The sequence below is a fragment of the Pyrus communis genome, chromosome 8 (assembly GCF_963583255.1).
Source record: "Pyrus communis chromosome 8, drPyrComm1.1, whole genome shotgun sequence".
Taxonomy (NCBI): Eukaryota; Viridiplantae; Streptophyta; class Magnoliopsida; order Rosales; family Rosaceae; genus Pyrus; species Pyrus communis.
Genome location: NC_084810.1, coordinates 2,570,403 through 2,594,012, shown reverse-complemented (window position 1 = coordinate 2,594,012; position 23,610 = coordinate 2,570,403). Strand labels below are relative to the sequence as shown.

Genomic DNA, 23,610 nt, shown 5'->3' with positions numbered 1-23,610 from the left:
AGGAAAGGGGGGGAGAACCTTAGTCGATTTCTTTCGGTTCTATTTTCTCAAATTCATGTCTATCTTTTATTTTAACTTAAGGATTGTGTAACTAAATTTTTAGTAGTTAGGGGCTATTTGAAGCCCCGAATATGATTGCAAGTTTGTTATGACATTTCGTTTGAATTACTTTTATGAATGGATGAAAATTGGTTCACTACTTGTCTCATTGATGAATTCTTTATGTGTTTTCTATGGATGCATACTTAGTAAGCATATCTGGGATTCTAATGCTATGAATATGTGTGTGCCTACCCTTGTCGAATGAGGACCTACATATGTTGTAGAGTAGTACTTGTTAATTGTGATTAACATGTGAACCAATTTCTAGGATTAGTAAGACAACGCTAGTACTTACAATGCCTTGTGATGACTCAAACTCTTTTCGTTCTTAATGATTTCTACTTGTTAAATCTATGAACACACCATTCGAGATTGCATGTTAGGGACTAAGTTAAGTTGAAAACATCATTCTCTTAACATACTACATAAGAAAGAGTAATAGGTTGAGTTCTAACATTGAGCCAACTTGAGCATCTTCATCCAAAAATGAAAGGAATTTGAATGAAACATAACATGTTTGCATGATTATTTGGTGGTGGATAGCAATTCCCCTAACTCGTTTTTCTTAATTTGTGAACTACTTAAAAATCTGTCTGTGTCTTGTTTTTGTTCGATTTAATTTAAATATCAAATCAACTCCAAAAATCCCAAAAATTTGTGTGAGTATAGCTCTGTGTGTCTGGTATATACATATAAAATTTCGTAGATTTTAGATAAGTGTAAGTCGGTCTAATAATTATTTTTCGGTGGCTGGTCAGTAGGGACAACAACCCAGTTTTTGTGACATTCTAAGTAGTTAGATAAAACAATCTTCTGCGGAAAAGACCCTTATTTTCATATGCTTCAATTGATAAATCTTGTTGTTAATAAAGAAAATTAATAGGACATTTGTGTGCTACTTTGCGGTGTGCTTTTAATCCTATCAGAAGACACGACAACAGCCAACGAACCTGCCCAGTGCTACCAAGTCCATGTTGCACCATGCTCACAGTGGGAGCTTGCGTCGCCTCTTGGAATGTGCCAACACTTGTTGAGATTGCTGACAACACATGTATCAGGTTTATATGTTTTTGTTGGAAGAGAAAACAGCATCGAGCTTTCCAAATATGCTAACAAGATAAGGCAACCATAGACAAAATCCTCTCCAAATCAGCCTTCAAATTATCATTGGCCCTAATGATTGCCAGAAGCCAATTCCTACATGCTGTTACCTCATTCCTATGGACCTTATAGTTTAAAGCTCCCCCAAACCAAATAGCTTCCCCACGGCCAAAGGAGAAATAGGTGCTCAATCGATTCCTCATCAGTGTTGCATAGAGGGCAAATGGGTGAAACATCTGATTTCCTTCTATAAAGAGCCTCCATAGTGGGCAGGGGCAATATGCAACGTCTTCCACATGAAATGCCTGATTTTTTTGGGGAGCTTTGAACTTCCACACTAACTTCCAAAATAACTCCGAGGTGGTTACAGTCGATGAGGATCCTAGGAATGACTGGAGAGTGCGCCCAATGATAACCCGACTTTACAGAATAAATCAAGAGGCCACACAGTAAAAATGGTTTTTTGACAACTAGAAGCGTTTCTACGATTTGGTTGAAAAATTTAAAAGCGCTTATAAATCCAGTGCTTTTTTCAAAAGCATTTTTGAGTACCTTATATGCACTTGAATTTTTAATAAGATTTTTTATGTTTTTCTAAAGACTTGTTTGGTATTGCACTTATTAGAGCTCAAACCACTGTTTTAGCAGATCGTGTTGTATTATGTCATATTCATTATATTAACAGATAATGTAATTTCAAATATGTTATTTTAAAAGATTCTTAACCGGTTGTCCGATAAACAACTTGAAAGTTGAGTTTGTTATTTCCACTTGATTTATGTTATAATTCTTTGTTTTTATTTAATTTATACAATGCAATGTTCATAAATAAGATGAATGCGTAGTAAAGAAAAATGATGTGGATTAGCATGAAGAAATAAATTCAAATAATTACCATAATGGTTTGTTCGGAAATGTTTTTAAAATAACTGAAAACACTTTCGATGAAAGTGCTACTGGAACTAATCCAATAAAAATACAAGTAAATTCTGGAAAAAAGAAATATTTATGTACTTCTTGCAAAAATCACTTCAAGTGTTATTAAAATCTAAAAACAAATTCACCTAATACATTCTTAATGATTTTAAAAGCACTTTCAAACCAACCCTACATTTTCGTTTGAAATGCTTAATGTGAGTCCTTCTGATAACGAATCGACGGTGGTGCCCTCAAGTCAAGGTAGTCAAGGGGCGGGGGTTCTAAAAAGAAATTGGGATTCTTAATTTTTGGAGAGTGGTTGCCTGCACCGAGAGAGCATGGACCTGCAGCCTGGACCCGCACTCGAGCCTCCGTGGGTGTAGAATGCATTATTTTTGCATGCACCCACTTGCTCGAACTGCGTACCCCCCACCACCTTTGAACGAACCCACGACTCGTTTGACCAATATACGGCGGATGATCTCAGCCGTTGATTTCAGGCCGACTGGTGGGGAGAGTGGGAGCACTGCGGTTAGAGCCGGCTCTAGTGGGACATAAAATAGTAAAATGAAAGAGACAATAACGCGAATCACGAGGGGAGTTGAAGTTTACAGCTGCAAATTTTCTTTAGTAATTCGTAGTTCCCGCGTTTGTAGTACGAGAAATGAATTGTCATGACAAAATTTAATAAATAAAAGTGAGACTGTTGAAGGTTAGTACAAAAAATGAATTGTCATGATAAAATTTAATAAATTAAAAATGAGACTGTTGAAGGTAAATATCAAGGAATTTATATGATACAGGTTTATTCTTATGTGGTGTATCAATCTACTTAAATAACGACATATTAAAACACTTATACTTACCACTTAGTATTACGGTTTGGTGGTATTTCTCTTCACTTAGAAGTGAGAAGTCGTAGGTTTGAATCTCGTTGATGGCGAATTCAATACCAAGTTAGGCTGTCCATTATGTGGCTTAGCCAAACTCTCTCTCCTCCTAGTGTAAAAATATCAATATACTCAAAAAAAAAAAAAAACACTTAGACTTGTCAATGTTGTATTACAATGGAAAGGCACATAATTGTGGACAAATTCCGTATAAGTAAGTCCTTTCAGACTTAACTGTTTCTTTTCAATTGCAATATTTTAGGGTACGTATACGTCTCATGTACAAATACTTATAAGTAAAACTTACTACACATAGCCACATGCCCCAATCAACGGGCTATAACACTGTTTTCTATTTTTTTTTTTTTAATAACGATATTATTTATATTAAAATGAAGAGGATAGGTGCTTTGCTTCGCAATAAGTTATAAATTACTCTGCTATAACGGTGAGTACGAGTAATAGAAACCATGGAGTACGTATCCTTACAATAGTCCAACCCTTGCGTTTGATCTTAACGAGAGGAGCCACTTGGCAACCGGGTGCCTACTATTTTTGCCCCCGAAAACGGGACGTCGTGCTAAGTCAATGTCACTAGTGGACGAATTTTACCTTGGAAATGTTAGGGCGCCACTTGGGTGATGGCCACGTGGAGCTCGTACGGAGATAGAGGTGAACAATAGTCCACGTAAGGACACACATATAGCGGGCTAGTGCCTATTGTGTTTGGGAGAATCAAGGTTAAGTAGCTAAAGCCCAGCAATGGGGACGACATGCGGAAAAGCATTGGAACTGTTTGCCACGTTTGTACGAGAGGTGGACGATGAGAGACTATTTTTATGTGCTAATCAGAATATCACATGTTATTATATAAATAGAAAAATATTTAAAAAAGAATTTTTTTTAATAATATAATAATATGTGATGCTCTATTAACTAGTAAGAGATATATATAATACGATTAATTTATCAGGTAAGTCGAATACAAATTTCATTTATAAGTGAAAAAAAAATATCATTAACCGTAAGAGAAATGTTATTAAGACTCAAAGTGGGACTTTTTATAGACTTTTGGACACCTCATAGTTTAACATCTATTTTCGTGCTTATATTATAAAACATTGTATAAAAAACATAAGGAAACAAAGAATTTCTTTAGAGTTTCACTTTTGAGAGAATACTCTTAGCATTTCTCTAACCGTAATACTAGTTATTAGTTCGAGGACAATATATTTTATGCTCAAATTTTTTTGTAGTTACACATTTTGATGTTCCCAATTGATCAAGTAGGAGGTTACAAGTGACCACAATCATTTGGTGATGTGCTAAATATGCCACTTTCTATGTTCAGTAGCTTGCATTTTACGTAATAATTAAACACCATATTAATTACCAATAATGTCATGATATGCGTGCCCGTACTTGAACAAAGATCATTTCGGGGTCTCTGCCTTTCCCTTAATATCTCTTCTGGATTTCATCAATTTGATCAATTTTGAGAGGCTTTTATCACAAATAATTTTTGAAATTGACTAAAGTTTTGATAGTTCAAAATCGATCAATTTCATCTTTAAAATTTACTATCACACATTAATTTAGTCATTTCATTTATACTCTATTGATCAGTTAATGTGTTGACAAAACATGTATGTGGGTTTGATTTTTTTTTTTTTTTAACTTTACATAATATATTAGTGAACTTATAAGACCTGCCTATATGCCTTGTCAACACATTAACATTACAATTGACGAAATATAAACAAAATGATCAATTAATGCGAGGTGGTAAATTTCAAAAATGAAATTGATCGATTTTAAACTTGAAGGACCAAAATGAGAAGTTAAACCAATTTCAAATAACTATTGCGACAGAACCCTTATATTGAAAATTTCATATTTAGGGTTTACGTTAAACTTGCTTAATTATCAGAGCAAAAAGTTAGCTCAAATTATCTGAGCAAAAAGTTAGGTGAAAATTATTAATATAATTGTCCAGGCGTTTTTGCTTAAGGTTGCAGCAAATATGTGCCTAAATACACGCACAATACTATGTATGGTTTGCTAATTTTTATGTATCTTGGTCTTGATAAAATTGTGTAGAATCTGTCGAATCCATGGACCTTGCTTAAATTACAAGGCAAATGTAAATGTAGCTAATACCGTTGGCTGTTTATTATTATAATTCTCTTTCTGTGTAGAGATTTTGCAAATTGCTGCACTTGCTTTGCAATCTGCAACTTGTTTAAGAAAATGCCGCATGAATTTGTGTATTTTTGTAACATAACCCAACCCAACTCATCAAACTTATCATTTTTAGTTAACTCTAAACACATGCTTATATTGTTTGTTTTGGTTAAGGTGAGCGGTTGCTTCGCGTACATATCATCTGTAGTTAAGTTTTTTTGAGCTCGGTCGTCTTTAGAACGTGTCGAGAAAATTTCATTCTGGCTTAATTTTCTTCAACTTCGTTTTTCTTTGAGGGAATTTTCCTATAACTTTGATAGAGTTTTATTATATCGACACAAAATGTTAATTAGGTATACAATCACCTATTTAGGGAGACTTTTATGTTTCTGGTTTAGATTTGGTTAATCACTTCTAAGTCTGAAGTCTAAAATCTGATCATCTGAACAAAAATGTGGAATATGTATCTTGTATATATGTATTTTATGTCTTGATTATTGTGTGCAATCAAGCAAAGAAAGCTAATCTATATAAATATAAGAGAAATGCTAAGGGATTCTCAAAGTGGGAGTCTATTGTCTGTTACCTCATAATTTAATGTCAATTTTCACCAATATTATAAAACATTATGCAAAAAATATGAGGTGGCAAAGAGCTAGTCAACGAAAATTCCCACTTTGAAAAAAATCACTTTAGCATTTTTGTAAATTTAATTTACCTAAACATTACTCTTTCTTTATATATAAAGTGCAAAAATAAGTTTGCGTTTGGTGGATTATTTATTCGACCTCGAGTGGAGAGCTTCAAGACAATTGGTCAACCAAAGCTGTTGAGGTTTGGATACATAAAAAATGGTATAACTGTGTTGTTAAAACAATGCTCACTGTAAACATCAGTGTTGGTTTAACAAATTTTTACATCTTATAGACTTTGGACTAATTAATTTTCTTTCAAGGGGATAGACATATATTCAACTGCAGAGACTTGTAAAATACAATTCTGTCGGTGTAAGATTATATTACGTTGTCAGTCTTAAATCCGAATAAAGAAAAAGGAGTGTACCAGGTAGTCAACATCCAACACTTTATTTTTCACATAGAATCTCAAAAATATGAATCGTATAAGATGTAAGAGACCTGCAGTGCGTAGTTTAAACGACTAAGAATGCTTATTACAAACTCAAAACTCTGTGTTCAACTTTCCTTTTTCTTTTTTTTTTCTCTTGATATTGTTCAAAAAGAAAAATCCTAGACTGATCGATCAGACCAATACAGTTATTGGAATGGAAAATAACCCTTCACCAGAGGATGACTTATCTGATTGCCAAACATACATATAGCTAGGGTTTTTATCAGGCTGCTGCTGCCAAAACCCATGTGTATTGTATAAAGGCAAATGACCCCATGGCCTTTCCTGCTGCTTCCTCCATGTGATCCTATTACTCTCTCTCTCTCTCTCTCTTTCTCTCTCTACATATGCATTGCTGCCTCTGAGGAGCTTTCCACCTATACATCTGTGTGTGTGTGTGTGTTGTGTATAGCTTCTTACTATATCAGAGTAAAGATAAGCACATTTGCAGAACCTTTTCTTACCTTTATCTGATCTCTCTTTTCAATTAATCCACATGCATGATGCATTCCACTTCTGTTGCTTCTTCCCTTTTGTTCCAGTAAATACAGAAAATTAACTAACAATTAAAATTTATGATAATATAAAGAATTGAGATTAGAAATGCTAGAATAAGTCGCACACGAGTAATTCTAAATTCCAATCATTCATAAGCACAAAATAAAAACAGTCAGAATTAACCCTTACTATGTAAATTATAAAGGTTAGAACAAGTCAGTGCATGCCTGAGTAACATGCGTCATACACACAAAACGGAAATGGCCGAAATCAAACCTAGTACGTAAATTAAAAATGTTAGAATAGGTCGCTCACTTGTAATATGAGAAATTCTAAATATCGTTAATAAGTCGCTCACTTGTAACATGAGAAATCTTATATTTCGTTAATCCACACACAAAAACTAGAAACAGGCAAAATCAATTTCAACAAGTACACGACTGATGTAAACACCCGACCTACCCGCGCGATTATTTAGTTTGTAATAACTGCAAAAGTTGCAGGTGGGCACCTACCCTACTTCAAGTTCCCATGTTCTAGTTATATGAATGCAGTGAGACATATATCGAGCACAGTTTCCAAACCTCCCAAACCAGAAAACTCCCGTGTTCCCTCACCGACCCCCCTCTTCTGCACACATTCTTCCTCATAGGTTTATATATCTTAACGTTTTTTCAAAGAAATATTTCTGATCCCCCATCTATGAAAAGAAGATAGCTAGGCATGCAGCAGGAGGACAATACTGAAGAACTGTCTTCTTCTTCTATAAGCATTGCATCAGAACTGAGAGGGTTTAATTCTATTAGTTAAAGGAATATTCAACTCGCCTAATTAATCAAATATTAAAAATACCCTTGTGTTAACTCAATAAAATTAAATATGTCCAGTTTCAGAATCCCCCATATGGTTTGAGATATATTTTAGTCTGCAAATTAGTTGATTGGAGGAAAGGGGGACTTGGGAATGCTGAATCAATCATGAAACGATGTGGATTTCTGAAGTTCTGACTCCCACCCTCTTTCTCTTTTGTGTTCTCGTCACAACTAAAAATTTCTCCTATATTGGAGTTGTTGGAGCCTCTGAGAGAATTCTACTGTGACATTTGTTTGGATCTTAGTCTTATGTCACATTATATATAAAAGATATCATAAGTGTGGTAACTAGCTAATAAATTATGTCGTCTTTAGTTTCGACGAAATTGTTATGCAAAATAATTGAACACCTTTAATCAAGGACCAAAACCACACGTCCAGAGGAAGGGGTGTCTGGTAATGGATTTTCGATGCCTATCTGTTTCTTTGAGAAGAAAGAGAATTCAAGGCTTAATTGCGTATCAAAAGCTTACCAAAAAAGTTAGTGTTTGTATTTAATATTTATGGTTTGATTTCTATTTGAGTGAGAATCCTCGCCGGATCCTTTTTGTGAGGATCTCGGGGATCCTCCAATCACATCTGTTCATCATATATCATGTGGTCAGTTTTCGTCAGGTACTGTTTATATTCAATTTTAAATAATAAAAAATTTACAATAATTTCTGACCACACGATGTACAATAAACGGATGTGATTGGAGGATCCTCACAATGAGATCCGACGAGGATCCTCCTGGTTTCTATTTTGCGGTATAGCACATGAGTCTTGTTGTGGTAAAATTCAAACGTGTGATATTTAAATGTAAATTTTGAAAGGGGAGAGAATATATCATCATGTTAAGACATGTGATGATAGGGTTGGCATATTTGGCACTTAGTTATCAGCTAATTAAATATCTAATCCTTAATTCTTCTCCTTTAATTAAAATCATATTGGTCAGTCTCTTCCAATCTCATGTCATTTAAGAAGAAATAAGACTTTCTGATAAATAAATAAATAAAAGAAGAAATATGACTCTAAAACGTGAAAGCACATATATTTCCCAACATGTGTATGGAATGGGAGATTTTTTATACATGCGGAACACAATCATGTACGGTTATTATTTATTAAAATTGTAATACATGTATTGGTTTTTTTATTTATTAATTAATATCATAGAAATAGAACATGTCAATTGTATTGCCCCATGCATAGTATAACATACTATGTAACAAGTGTTTCGAGTACACACAAAAATTCTTACAACCTAGACACATTAATTTATCTTCTTTATTTTTAGGTTTTAAATTGATTTAAAGAAAGAAAAAAAAAACATGCATAAGCTAGTTCATGCATGGTTAGAACCTACTCCATTATTTTTAAAGGGAGAAATAATTTACTAGAGAGGCTTGTGCTAGCGGAATATTTGGATGCTACGATATACACCTAGCGATCGTCTAGGTTGCCCAATAAATTTAAAAGCACAATTAACAACTTGCATCATCTTCCCGGGACAAAGCATTAACTAGGTCGGCTATTATTTCACTAGTTAATATGATAATGGGGTCTAAAATCCAAATAGGGGACAAAAGTGAAAGTGAGGAGAAAATTTTTAGCAGGGTAAACTGATCACGTCATTCATACAACAACTTTTGTAAGCGTCGACTTGAATGTGATAATGTGGAACTGAATGAAAACATATACAAGAGGTCTCACTTATTTGTGAAGACTATGGTATGAATGACGTGAACAAACTGTCTTATTCTAAGTGTGAGTGCTAGAACTTTATCATTTCAACCTTCTCTCTTTAACTCATGCCACGTGTATTTCACTAGCATGTAAAACTAAATGTTTAATTATTTTTGGGTTGACAAATTTAATTTTAATTATACTAACTAATGAAGAAAAATAGTAAGATTTCACATAATTAAAATTTTCTTAGAGCATGTGGAGAAATAAGAAGGTTGAAATGAAAAGGTAAATAAGAAAATTGCCATAATTTCCTATCCAAAGTTTTCTCAGAGCATCTCTAATGCAAGGACTCAAATCTTATATTTCAGTCTCCAATGCACATGAGACTTAAAACTCAAATAGGCTAAGTGTGACCCCAAATTTGGGTTTTAATATGAGAATTTAGTCCAAGGTGGAGCTCATGCCAACTAGGAAACATGTTATTCAACCTAAAAAAATGAGTATTGAATTTTTGAGTCCAATCATCTCCAATGCACATTAATCAAAAAGCTAAAACTCAAGTACGAGTTTTGAGTCTTAAAATTTGAGGTTTCCATTGGAAATTAAAACCAAAATAAATAAATCCACAATCTTTTTGAGAGCAAAATAAGAGAATCTAGAAATTCAAGTCTTTACATTGAAGATGGGAGAAATGGTAAAGGAACTCTCTCAAAGTAAGATTCTTTACCACCTCACAGTTTAACGTTTTTTGGTTCAACATCATAAAATATTGTATAAAAAACATGAGGTGACAGAGAATATACAGAGAATCCCATTAGCATTTATCTAGAGATGGTATTAGCTAAATTTAACGGTCTTTTTATTAGGTTGCTGCAGTGCATGTATCAAGTTTCACATTGGTTTTTGCCACCCACTTTGCTTGGGAAGCGGGAATCCAGATCCTCGTCCGATCTTTTTTGTGAGGATCCCGGAGATCCGTCAATCTTGTCAGTTCATCGTATATCGTACGGTCATAAATTATTTTAAATATTTTTATTTTAGAATTAAACACAAACAGTACTTAACAAAAATTGATTGCACGATATACGATAAACATACATGATTCACGGATCTCTATAATCCTTACCAAAAAAATCAGGAAAGAATCCTTTTGGGGGAAGCGAAGACAATCTGCCTAAAGTTCATTTCGATGGATGCTCATACCATATGCCCTCCTATCCTCCCCTCACATGCCCTCACTTGTCCCTCTCTCTCTCTCTCTCATCAAAAAAAGTAAAGGAGGAAGAGTTCGATACATTGAAGGAAGCGAAGAACGTGGAGTGATATGGTCACAAGGGGATAAGAGAATCCGTAATATGATTAATCAAGTATATTAAACTCGAGTTTAATAATTGGTGTTTAGGATTTCGATGAGGGGGTTAATTGTTATTAATTAGTTAATTCAAACATTGATCAATGCATCTTTTCTAATATGTAATGATGATGCAATGTATAGGAATGGGATTTAGGCTCTGTTTTTATATTCTTAGACTCTTAGATTCTAGAGTCTAGACTTTGTGTTTGACCAAGACAACCTATGTTTATTGTAACATGCATGTTAGTTAACACAGCAAATGACGGATTAATAATTTTGTATATCCAATATTTTTATTTCATTAAAAGGTGACCACTTGATGGTCAAGTTACGGTAATCTATCTTTTTAGAAGCTGGAAAGACTCACAGAAACATTTCAGCATTTCCATGATCACCATTGTGTAATTCATCAGCACTATAAATCAAACCTAAAATGAGCCGTGAGAAATATAGATCTGAAACTTGCCACAATCACTGGGGCAGCTCGTAGTTTTTGTTATCCAATAGTTGAGTGATGTTAATACAACATGTTTACACATTACTCAATCACATTAGTGTATGGTTCTTCTCTTGACATTACGTTAATTCTTTTTTTCAAACTAGACTTATATCTAAACCCTTTCTTAAAAAGGGGCAGCCGTCTAGAAAATTACACTTTCTCTCTATTTTCTTTAGCTTTGATTCAATTTATAGTTAATCACTTAAATTATATAGGTTCGTTTAGAAGTACTTTTAAAATGAATGAAAGTGCTTTTAGTGAAATTGATTTTGGTTCCAAAAAGCACTTTGAAGCACAATATGCAAGAAACACTTAAACTGTTTTTCCAGGATCCACTTCAAGTTTTACTAAGGATTGGCTTTAAAAACATTCTCACTAAAAACACTTTCAATCATTTTAAAAACATTTCTAAAACAGCCTTTGTTTTCCATCTCTATTCTATACCAACTATGACATAGTACTTATGATATTCTGATGAAAGCTCCATTTGCTCTGAATATATCTAAATAGAGTCGAGGCTTGTAGCTTGTTTGATTAGCGCATTCACTCACGGCCCACACTATCAGAACAAATTCAAGCCTGAATTTTTGGGCTTGCCTAATTTCTTCTTGGGTCGCCTAACATTGTGTTAGAGAAACATCAAGCCCACACCTACAATCCGGAGAAGATGTATCAGGCTTTGATTAATTAGTTGGGATGAGTTCAATTTGACCGTTCGTTACTCACGGCCCACACTAAATTGCTTAACGTGGGCTTATCGAAATGATGTGAAAACTTTGGGCCGAGAAAGGCGAAAAACGACTTTTGACCGTATGATGAGCATGAATGGTTGTGATTAAAAGTGTAGACAAAATTTAGACAAAAGCCAAATTCTCATCAATTTTATTTTTGACAAAATGACACTATCTATTTTAATGTAAAGAACAACGAGACTCAAATTTAAGTGTCGGAGTCGGAGGTCATTTGCCCGAATCCTCATCGTTTTTAAATCTGTTTTTCTTTTGACAAAACGATATTCAAATCTACTACAATGCCAAACTTCATTTAAGTCAATGGTCAATTATACAATCAATTTGGTCAACGATGGTGCTAAGCTGCTAGCTAGAGCCTGTCCTGCAAACCATAGCAACAAATGTCAGATGGCATGAGATTCAAATCATCAGAGTATCCAGCAGCTGCAACTTTGTGAATCCTGCGGTCCTTCGAACCATCGATCCCATACCAGATTTACAGGTCCATTTGTTCTGCAACCAGAATAAATCAAGGATGGAGCATTAGACATATAGAAATTGCAGCAAGTAACTTGCATTATTGCGGAGTGAGGAGATTGGTCATGGAACTTACAATGGGAGTAGAGGATCTGGCCTGCCTTCGACGTATGGCAGCAATCTAAGGGATATCACCAAAAACAGATCATTGCTCATCACTTTGAATCGAGTTTATCAGATTTTACATGTTAGGCACTTTATATATGGCTGCTCATACTTACCCTGAACAAATGGTTGAAACATTTTCGGTTCTTTCGAGCTCTCCCAACTCGTCCTGGATATCAAAGAAATAAAGTAACATCAAAATGTGACCGACTGTTTACAAATACTCACTCAACTATGACCTTCTGCATTACTTTAAATATGACAACAATGCAGATAATACAATATCAAGCGACATAAGTTTACAAATGTTGCACTAACTAAAAGAAGAAGAATAAGAAGAGTATATATAGACAACGTTAAAACACGAATAAGAAAAAACTCATCTACCTCATGCACATAACAAATGTAAAACGCTTATCTGTTAAATTAAAGCAATGAACTGCATGATTCATTTAAGTAATTAATCACAGAGAGGCACTTATTCTATCTAAGGGGGTGTTGCTATGGACCAGAAAGACTGTTTTCTACTTATATATCAATGCCAAGTCTAGCACTAATTCGGATAAGCTACGTATATAGAAATATGCAGGAAAATCTCAAACTGTTGGAACAAAACCTAGGACAATGTAAGGATATGGAACATAAGAAATTCCACAAGAGAAATAAAACAAGCAAACCAGACAATTCATACACATATACAATCCAAGCAACTTTATTCCAAGTTCTTCGAAGACCGGAAAGTCCCTACAGCATCAATGCTTTGGAAGATGAAAATAAAACTGGACATCAGTTTAACTTGGAAGCCTAAAAACGAGAAATGTGGTTGAGCTATGATAATGTTCCTTTCATACCTTGATTAAATTAAAGCATTTGAGATTTATAAATGTGACATGATACCACAAAACGCACCCGATGTAATGTATATGATCAAAACATAAAACAACTACTGATTGCAGTGTGCTTTTCGCAATCTAACCGTCAAACGGATTTTCACAGAGCCAAAAAGTGGTGGTTCAACACATCCTACATCAAGGGCTAAATGATTGTTCGGATAACAATCCCGTTGATCGGCAACGAGTTACTAGTGAGTTCTTGCAGTTTCATTTTCCCTTAAAACAGTTGTTAATCCACCCATATGAAAGAGAACAACTTTCTGCTTATCACGATGATAAATCTACTTAAGAATTAAGCTACATTCTTTAGTTTCCCGGTCAAATATGCTGTTGACCAAGTCTGCAGCCTATTTGGTAACCTCTCCATTAACAATTTTCCTGAATTAGTACCAAAAAGCAGTCAGAGAAAATTGCATCCCTAAATGCGACATTTCCCACAAAATTGGAACTTCTCAATGTTTTGACCACTCAAATTAAACGTCAAGATTTCAGAGAGAGGACCAGCGACTCGTTCTTACATTCTTCAACGCCAAAGCCGGAATCATAACATGCAGTTTTCCAAAAACCCAGAAATATTTTCTTCCTCAAATAACCAATCCCTAGATAACATGCCTTGGCAAAAATAACCCTCATCCCCTCTTCTTTCACCTTCCCTTTTCTGTAAAGAAAGTTACTTTCTTTACCTTTAACACACAAAGCTTCAAGCTTTTTTACGCAAAACTTGAATTGCAACCTCAAAAGGGGAAAAATAGGAAGTGGGAAATGTTTTACGCTGTTTTACAAGTAAGAATTTTCCCGGGAAACAAACAGCATTTAGAGACAGAAAGCAAGTGCCATCGAAAAGGAAGAAACCTGCAAGAACTTAAGTTCTTGTTCGAGGCGGCTGAGTTCGGCGAGAATCCGATGCCTTCCTCTCTTATCAGTGGACCCTCCTCCTTCTCCTCCGACTAAACCACCAGGAGCAACCAGCTGCTGCGCCTGTTCTTCCACCGACGACGCCGTATCGGACGCCATTCTTCTCTTCCAGCTCACGCACGCACTACAAACCCATGTTATGTATCAGCATACCAGATCTGGTAGGTGGTGTTTCGGGTGAAGAAAGAGGAAAATTTCGTACAAGTTCGACTTTTCTCACTCTCTCGTATCTATATTCCAAGCAACAAGCTTTCACCAAAAAACATACAAAAATAAATATCAAGACTTTTGGAGACTCGTGGAAAGACTGTTTCCAACCTTCTGTTAATTATTGTTCATTCATTTCATACCATACGTAATGAACATTTTTGAAGACTCGTGGAAAGACTGTTTCTGTTAAATATTGTTCATTAGGTTATTTAATCTTTTTTTTTTTTTTTTAAGTACATTGATATTTTTACACACTTAGAAGATGAAGAGTTTGGCTAAGCTATATAATAGATAGCCTAATTTAGTATTGAATTCGTCATCAATAAGATTCGAACATAAAACGTCTCACTTTCAAGTGAATAAGAATACTAACAGATCGTACTACTGAATGACAACTCATTGAATCCATATTTTAAACTACATAATGTGTTTCAAGTGGCAAAACAACAGCTAAGAGGCGGCTTTAGCTTTATTTAGAAGTGTTTTTATTCCTTCTTCTTCGGCTTTTCTCACTCTCTCGTATCTATATTTCAAGCAACAAGCTTTCACCAAAAAAAATACAAAAATAAATATCAAGACTTTTGGAGACTCGTGGAAAGACTGTTTCCAACCTTCTGTTAATTATTGTTCATTCATTTCATACCATACATAATGAACATTTTTGAAGAATCGTGGAAAGACTGTTTCTGTTAAATATTGTTCATTAGGTCATTTAATCCCCTTTTTTTTTTCTTTTTTTTTTTAGTACATCGATATTTTTACATACTTAGAAGATGAAGAGTTCGGCTAAGCTATATAATGGGTAACCTAATTTGGTATCGAATTCGCCATCAATGAGATTCGAATATAAGATATCTCACTTTTAAGTGAATAAGAATAGCATCATATCGTAATACTGAATGACAGCTCATTGAATCCATATTTTAAACTACATAATGTGTTTCAAGTGGCAAAACAACAGCTAAGAGGCGGCTTTAGCTTTATTTAGAAGTGTTTTTATTCCTTCTTCGGCAATCCGGCACCACCACCACGACTATCAAGTCTATCATTGCCACAACTAGTGTTATTATTACAACAATCGCCATCGTTGATGCCACCCCCACCATCACCAGCATACCACAACTGCCACCACAACCGTCACTACTGCCATTGTTGCCACCCTGACCACCATTGTTACCTCTTTGCACCCCAATCATAACAATCGGTAAGAGCACCATACCCTCCACCTTTGTCCCTACCATCATCACTACAACCATCACCACCGCCCTCGCCACCATTGTCATCGCCACCACCTCCGCTATGATGTCCATTTTTGTTATTATCTACATATATACCACTTCTACATTAAATATACTCACAAAACTTTTAAAAATACAATTTATCAAATGTTTAAATACTTTATTTTACAGCTCATTATTCTTCTAACACAACAGAAGTAGCTTTAAAAAAAAAAAAATGCGGCAATCCCAAATTGCCCTTGAAGGCAGGGTATATGAGCTAACATTCTTTTTGGTGAAGTGCTGATTTAGTCTCTAAACTATCACTTCAGTGAAAATTAGGTCTTTGAATTATTTTTTTGGTAAAATAAGTCCCTAAAAGTCATTAAAAATTGCTAACTTCATCTCTACTATTTTATTCAAAGCTATTTTATCCATTTTTTCGTTAACTTAAGTCACTTGACACACTTAAGAGTGTAATACCGTCATTTTCTTGCCTATAAGCCCTTAACATTTCATATAAGTTGCGAATCTAACGTCTAATTTACCTTTCAAGGTTAACTTACACTATTTCTTATGAAAAACTACCAATTTACCCTTCAAAGTTAATTCCATACACTTTTTTTTATTTTATGAAAAACTACCAATCTACCCTCCAAGGTGTATTACATGCAAGTAACTTGACTTAAATTGATGGAAAATTGAATATAGTAGTTTCGAAAATAATATTAGGGTTGTAATTGGCAAATTTTTATAATTCAAGGATTGATTTTTTTGAAAAAAAAAATAGTTTAGGGACTTAATTTTTACTGAGGTGATAATTGAGGGACTAAATTAGCAATTCATCCTAAAAAAAAATCCCTGTAACGGGTTATGCTAAACATAATTTTTTTCTTTTCTTTTCAGTCTCCAACTTCATTCAATATATTCTTCTCAATCCACGAAAAAAGAGTATAGAAAACTTCAACATGTTTATAATAAAAGCACTTATGTCACAAACGCTTATGAACTGAAGTGTTTGTTAGAGAAACAATCTGAAACGGGACCTTAGGCACCAGCTCAATACATACAATAGCAATTTATTTCCAGTGGAATTATGAAACCAGGATTTGTAATAGATGTATTTGATTATAAAAGCCGTTTATCATCACAGAGTAAAATCATCGTACTGCAACTGCAAAAGACGGACCTTTTAAATTGCATTTGTAAGCCGAAAACGCTCTTCCAGGTAGTCCCCACTGCGGACGGGAGGAAATCTTGGCGGTGATTCTTCACTGCAACAACTTTCCAGACATTCCACGACACAATCTTCATTGGGATCCATGAAGAAAGCGACGGAGTAGCGTTCTCGTCCTGCTGGCATCACTCTATGCAGTGTTGACCTGAACAAACAATTAGTCCACCTCTCCAGCATGTCGCCAATGTTGACAATGAATGCCCCATCTATGTGAAGAACATCTTCCCAGACTTGAGGTTGCTTAGATTTATCCCTACAAACCTGAAGTCCAGGAACTCCATTGGATGCAAGGAGTGTGACCATGCCATAATCTGAATGAGCAGAAGCACCATATATTTCTTCATCGTTTGATCCCAGCTCACCTGGATAGTGCAAAAGTCGAAGAAAACCCCTTGGTTTATTCAGTGCCCCCACTTTGTCGAAAAAGTCCTCATCTAGGTTTAAAGCCAGGGCAATCAGAGAGCTTAACCTTTTTCCAGCAGACAGGACTTTTCTATAGTACGATTCGATTGTGGGTCTCAAAGATGGAAGGATGTCTTCTGAAGGCCATTTATTCAAATGACTCTGAGTTGGGTCATATAAATTGCCGACGTAATAACTCTCTTTCGAGTCACCTTTGGAGCTGGAAGCGAAGTCGAGGTTTTCGGAAAAGAGTGGGGTGTATCCACTGTGACCACTGTGATGCTTGCGATCCAGTTTCAACTTATCTTCCAAAGGAAGCGAAAAGAAGTTGCTGCTCTGATCGAACACCTCTGCAAACAGCTCTTCCTCGACGCCATGATTCACCAGGTAGAAGAAACCACACTCTATGCATGCCTGACGGATTGAATTGGCGGAGGAGATAGAATCTGATGAGGACAAGTCAATGATCGGCAGGTTCACCGCCTCCGTCGTCATCTGCTTCCTTACTTTTAGTCCTCCTGCTTTTCAAAACTCACGACAAAAAAAAGAGATTGGTTCCCTCAACACTCCGACCCTCCCGGCCATTATCGGTATGCTAAAATAATTGTTTCTTTGTTAATTACGAAATTATATGCATAGGAATCACCGATGCATATAACACCAAAGTTCTCGCTTACTATTATATGCAGAGGAATCACCGATGCATCTAACACCAAAGTTCTTGCTTACATAAATTTAACCTATGCATTGATTATTGCCAAAGCAATTTCGAACCTATTGTGAGACTAAACTCATCCTATTCTCTTAGTGCAAATAATATAATTTGTTAAAAAAAAAAATTATGCGTGAATTGTTATTAGCAGTTAGCACTCCAAAAAACTTATTGTCACTCCAAACTTTCTATAATTAGAAAGAAAAATACACTTGTGAGAAGTGTATTATGAGATTTTTGGAGTGCTAATAACATTTCCCAATTCTTATTGCAAATGATATTGTAACCTAATCTGATCTATCATTAATTAAAAAAAGACATTTGATTTCCATACAGGGGGGAACAATACTCTGACTAACATGTCACTCAATACTACGATCTGGTTGTATTCATTTTCACTTATAAGTGAGAGGTCTTAGGGCTGGTTTGGTATTGTTGTGTTTTGAAAAAGAGCTGCTTCTATTGTGCTGTGAGAATAAGCACCTGTGAAATAAAGCAGCAGAGTGTTTGGTAAACTTTTTTGTAAAAGTGCCTTTGAAAAGAAAAAAAAAGCAGCATTATAGTGTTTGGTAAACTTTTATGTAAAACAGATGTGAAAAAAAACTGAAGCTGAATATTTACCAAAGATAAAAACAGCTCCCAGCTTTTTTTTATACCAGTTTTTTTTTAGAATCACCTCAGTACCAAACCAGGCATTAGGTTCGAATTTCATGAATGACAAATTCGATACCAAATTAGGTTGCCTATTGTATAACTTAATCAAACTCTTCCTCCTCTTAATATAAAATATATCGTTGTACTAAAAAAAAAATTACTCTGACCAACATAGCTTGTCGATATTTGCCACCACATGCAATCAATTGCTAAATATTTGTAGTAACTTCTCTTTCACGAAAAATTAGAGTCTAGATCCTATGGCTAAAGCATGTGTCTTCTCTCTAGGGTTTACAAGAAGCACATGATTCTTCTAAGTATCTCCAATGAAGGGTTCTATATGAGGCTGTTAAAGTAGTAAATATAGCCCATTTTAGAGCTTTAAGAAATTTTTGAGGCTCTTAAAAAATAATCTCTCTTAACGAGGGGCTATACACCTTTTGACTCTATATGGGATTATATATTTATTTATGTAGTAATTTGCTTACGTGGTAAATTTATTTTTGTCTTAACTTTTTTCAAGTTGATTTTTAGACGTATTATCCTAAATTTTTTAATGAACATTTCAACCTACAAAATTCAAATTTTGCACTTGTGCGCTGTTGGAGACCTAACTCTTATGTTTGGAGCATTTAAATAACTATCTTGTAATGAATTTACGATTTAGGTCTATTTGTTGGTTTATGCTTTCAAATAACTAAGTTGTAATGCCCTTACAATTTAGGTATGTTTTTTGTTTTGTTTTCGGTTCAAGTCTCCAAACTACCAATGTTATATTTCATCACTTTTTTTTTTTATGAACTTTTAAATTTAGAAGATTAAACACAAAGCACAATATTTTTTTCTTAATCAATAACACCCAAAAAAATAAATAAAAGTTGTTTGCTTATGTTTTCTTAGTCAAACAAACACTTGAAAAATAGACCGCTGAAATCGAGACTACTACGAGGCCCTTAATTTGGTGCAGGTTCCACCTCATTTTGGAGCTAGATGTAGTCTAACATTTTGCTACCCAAGAAATGAAGTCGCTAACCATATTTTCTTCCTTAACCAGGCTAGGGCAGAATAGCAGAGCAAGTACAATTACAATGACAAAATAGTTTGTCAATATTTTTTTATTACATTAGATGATGAGTAGATTATGAGTTCGTTTGGAAGTGCTTTTAAAATAACTGAAAACGTTTTTTGAGAAAATGGGTTTCATAAGCACTTGCATCCAAAAACATTTTTACCAAAACGTTTTCAGTCATTTTTAAAGCACTTCCAAACGAGGTTTACGTTTCTTGCAAGAAACCAAAATACAAATACAAATACCAAAAAAAAAAAAAAAGCATATCAACTTCATGGCTCAGCTTTAGGCGCATTCATGGGAAGCTCTTCCATTCCATAAACTGAGTTATGCTTGGAACCATCATACTTCTCTCCATCTCCCCACAATGCATAAGCCTCCTCGCCGTGGATCGCGTCATCACCGACCTGCAACTCGTCGTCGTCGAGCCTGAGTGGAATGAAACACCTCAAGAACAAGCAAATGATGCTAGTGGTGATCACATTGACTATAACCACAAACACTATTCCTAGGAATTGGATTCCCATTTGCTTAAACCCTGCACCGACATGGCCACTGTGCAATCCATAGGCAAGGCCAATGTAGTGTTCCCAATTGTTGGTTAAGTAGAATATACGGCAGAGCCTCGGGTGGGCAAAGAAGCCGGCAAGGATGCCACCTAGGCTTCCGGCCACGGCGTGGGTGTGGAACACGGCCATGGTGTCATCGACTTTCTTTAGGATGCCGTATTTCTTGTGGAGGACCATCATAGTGTACCATGGGATGCTTCCTGACATCATTCCCATTATGATTGCTGCCCAACCTTGTACCACTCCTATACTCAAAAGATTATGTGACACAATAAGGCTCTGTTTTGTACTTGAATTCAACTTTCTAAATTCAAAAACACTTTTTAAGTTTGAAGTCATAAGTACTTGCTTAGTAGAATTATTTTCCAAATTGAATTCAAAACTAACTTAAAAATATAGTCAATTTCTTGAAAATAATATTAAAAGCGAGATTTTAAACTCTAAGCATCCCTACTTTTTCTCTCTTCTCCTTTTATACCAAACAAGTTTTGAGGTCTTAAAGAAAATTGTTTTTGATAGATGTTCTTAAGAAAAGTTTTGAGAAATGTTGATTTTTTTTAATAGGATACCAAACGGGTCCTAAGTGATCATGTACAACTCAAATAAAATGATATATATAAAATATGATGGGGGCAGTAATTTGATGTGACAATTTACAATTGCACTAAGAAATATATTATTTTGAGTAGGCTTAATTTAGAGATAAGTATAAACTGGCTGAATAGTTCAAATTGGCCACATGATATTAAATTTAGCTTTCAAATTAAAGCAAGAAAAATGAAATCTCATGTTTATTATGACATTTAAATCGAACAAATAAAAAAAAATTAAGCAGGAGTTTGTAGAAATAAAAAAGGGTAAGCCAAAATTATTTGAGTATGTTTATGTGAATCGACTAATTTATACCTGCAGCAGGAGTAATGCAAACTAAGCCAGTGATCATGCCCTGAGTAGCGCCGATCACAGAGGGCTTCCCGAAGAAAGCAATGTCAAGCAAGAGCCACGTCAGCAAGCTAGTGGCAGTGCACACGTGGGTGTTGAGGACGGCCAGAGATGCGTCTGTGCTCACCATGTAAGGATCTCCACCGTTAAATCCACTCCACCCCATCCAAAGTAGGCCCGCCCCAGCAAGCATCAGCAGAATGTTGTTTGGTGGAAATCTCTCCCTGTCATTGGTTGCCCTTGGCCCAACCTGAATCCTCAAGGAAAACAATATTTGTGGTTTACTTGTAAAACCAACTTAATTTTAACCCACAAAATAAAATTATTTGATAGAAGTGTGTTAAATTAGTTGATTAGGATAATACGCTCGCTCTTTTGTATTTAAGTTTAATCCATTATACTAATGTAAAAAATCTAATAGATGCGAGACATACTCGACATGTTCTGCCATAAGCATGTTGCTCATATTAGAATATAGCGGTCTATCATAAAAAATAAAAAAAATTTATGCAACCTTTCTTACAAATCAGTTTTTAGGGGCAAATTCTATTTATAAACTCTAAACAATTATTATTAGAGTTTGATTTCACCATGCAGTAGGGCCTAGACTTCACAGAAAGGGTGACTGATAGGCTAGATTAAAAATGGTCAATATTATGTATGGAGCAATAGAGGCGACCCTAACCATCAAAGCTTCATGCTTTGTGATTATCGGGAGAAGTCTATTATACATAACCTTACCCTTCTTTGCAAATAGGTTTTGTAGGTTAATAAAGAGTAAACTTTGGCTGAGCTAAAATTATGATGTATTTTACGATCAGTGGCTCAAATTCTAATGGTTAAATTTTTGGCCCGTGATGCTCGAGAGGCCATAATACATCAATGGTGAAATTTCGTCCACATAAAGGGTAAACAACTGACTTTAGTAAAATTGTGTTGACTTACCCAGTACGCAGCAGTGAAACCAGCAACACCAGAAGAGAGATGAATGACGTAGCCACCAGAGTAGTCAATAAGCCCCATCTTATACAACCAGCCTTGGGGGTTAAAAATACTATAGCAAGTAATTGTGTAAGAAAATGTCAACCAAAGGGGTACAAATAACATCCATGCATGAAAGTTCATCCTCCCCAACAAAGCCCCGGCGATCAAAATCAACGTAATGGCTGCAAACACGAACTGAAAATAAATCATGGTTGCATTTGGAAGAAACCCACTGAATGTTTTTTTCAGCAGGAAGGCTTGGTCCATGGCCACGTTGGGTCGGCCAAGGAACGGGAAAAGGCCGTCCCCGAACGACATTTGGTAGCCCCAGCCGACCCAACAGACCAAGACTGCTGCGAAGGCGTACAGAGCCATGAAGGCGGAGTTCACTGCCCACTTCTTTTTCACTATGCTTCCGTAGAGAATGACAAGCCCTGGCACGCTCTGCATGCCAACGAGCGTGGCAGCCGTGAGTTGCCAAGCATTGTCACCCTTGCTGAGCCACTCGGGGCTTGCCTCGTCAGGTTGGAGGTTCGATGGGAGTGCCATTGCGATGGATTGACGAACGAGCTTAGGGCTTAGACTGTAGATGATGATTGTGTGTTGATTTATGAATGGGATGCCATGAACGCTTTATAAATTTATTTGTGGATTGGGACTTTGAAGCATCGGGGCTTTGCTGTTCCTTGCCTGGATCTTTTTTGGTTCTACGTGATTTTTGTCCAGATTAATGAATCTGAAAATTGTCCGCAGAGTACTTCCGGGTTCAGGGGCGTGTGAAGTTACTGATGTGCCATTTGACCTTGTTGGTTGAAAACTAGATATTTGCACGTTTGATGGCTAAAATTGGAACTGGATTGAGATTCATCGTTACCAAGAGATTCCTAAGCTTTAGCGTCTCTCATTCGCGTCGCTTTCCACGACGTACGGTGAATCCAATGGCTACAAGTTTCGGCACAGGAATTCCCGCCATTCGCATGGGGGCTTGCTCTTGGCCAATAGATTGATGGTTCCGATGGAGGAACATGATATATTAAAGTAAATTCTTTTTAATTAACAGGTTAAATAATTGGTTTTTTTATTTATTTATATTTTTGTCCAAATTAAGGGATTATAATAAGTAATCTACGTATACATACATATTGTTAAAAATAATGCTAAGGATACCTAATCTGCAAATCAAATGATATGTCATCAATAGGAAATAAGCACG

At 35.5% G+C, this 23,610-nt stretch overlaps 3 protein-coding genes across 3 annotated transcripts; all 3 read right to left on the bottom strand.

Annotated features, from left to right (window-relative positions):
• Nucleotides 1–12,156: 12,156 nt before the first annotated feature.
• LOC137742785 (guanine nucleotide-binding protein subunit gamma 1-like) lies at nucleotides 12,157–14,644 on the bottom strand. Its single transcript, XM_068482734.1, has 4 exons — nucleotides 14,339–14,644; nucleotides 12,710–12,762; nucleotides 12,565–12,609; nucleotides 12,157–12,464 (listed from the first exon to the last, which is right to left on the bottom strand). The coding sequence occupies exons 1-4, from the start codon at nucleotides 14,498–14,500 to the stop codon at nucleotides 12,380–12,382; spliced, it is 345 nt and encodes a 114-aa protein (XP_068338835.1). The 5' UTR covers nucleotides 14,501–14,644; the 3' UTR covers nucleotides 12,157–12,379.
• A 2,376-nt stretch (nucleotides 14,645–17,020) lies between these two features.
• Nucleotides 17,021–18,011, bottom strand: LOC137743922 (2-oxoglutarate-Fe(II) type oxidoreductase hxnY-like). Its single transcript, XM_068483850.1, has one exon. The coding sequence runs from the start codon at nucleotides 17,960–17,962 to the stop codon at nucleotides 17,021–17,023; it is 942 nt and encodes a 313-aa protein (XP_068339951.1). The 5' UTR covers nucleotides 17,963–18,011.
• Nucleotides 18,012–20,174: 2,163 nt separating this feature from the next.
• Nucleotides 20,175–22,946, bottom strand: LOC137741854 (ammonium transporter 2 member 5-like). The gene is made up of 3 exons (XM_068481562.1): nucleotides 22,359–22,946; nucleotides 21,378–21,663; nucleotides 20,175–20,716 (listed from the first exon to the last, which is right to left on the bottom strand). The coding sequence occupies exons 1-3, from the start codon at nucleotides 22,944–22,946 to the stop codon at nucleotides 20,175–20,177; spliced, it is 1,416 nt and encodes a 471-aa protein (XP_068337663.1).
• Between the last annotated feature and the right edge of the window lie 664 nt (nucleotides 22,947–23,610).

Coding starts and splice junctions, on each gene's coding strand:
- LOC137743922 (XM_068483850.1), bottom strand. CDS start 17,962: ATGACGACGGAGGCGGTGAACCTGCCGATCATTGACTTGTCCTCATCA.
- LOC137741854 (XM_068481562.1), bottom strand. CDS start 22,946: ATGGCACTCCCATCGAACCTCCAACCTGACGAGGCAAGCCCCGAGTGG. Junction 21,664..22,358: donor GTTTCACTGCTGCGTACTGG/GTAAGTCAACAC, acceptor TTGAGGATTCAG/GTTGGGCCAAGGGCAACCAA. Junction 20,717..21,377: donor TTGCATTACTCCTGCTGCAG/GTATAAATTAGT, acceptor TTTTGAGTATAG/GAGTGGTACAAGGTTGGGCA.
- LOC137742785 (XM_068482734.1), bottom strand. CDS start 14,500: ATGGCGTCCGATACGGCGTCGTCGGTGGAAGAACAGGCGCAGCAGCTG. Junction 12,610..12,709: donor GTTTCAACCATTTGTTCAGG/GTAAGTATGAGC, acceptor GATATCCCTTAG/ATTGCTGCCATACGTCGAAG. Junction 12,465..12,564: donor CCAGATCCTCTACTCCCATT/GTAAGTTCCATG, acceptor TTCTGGTTGCAG/AACAAATGGACCTGTAAATC.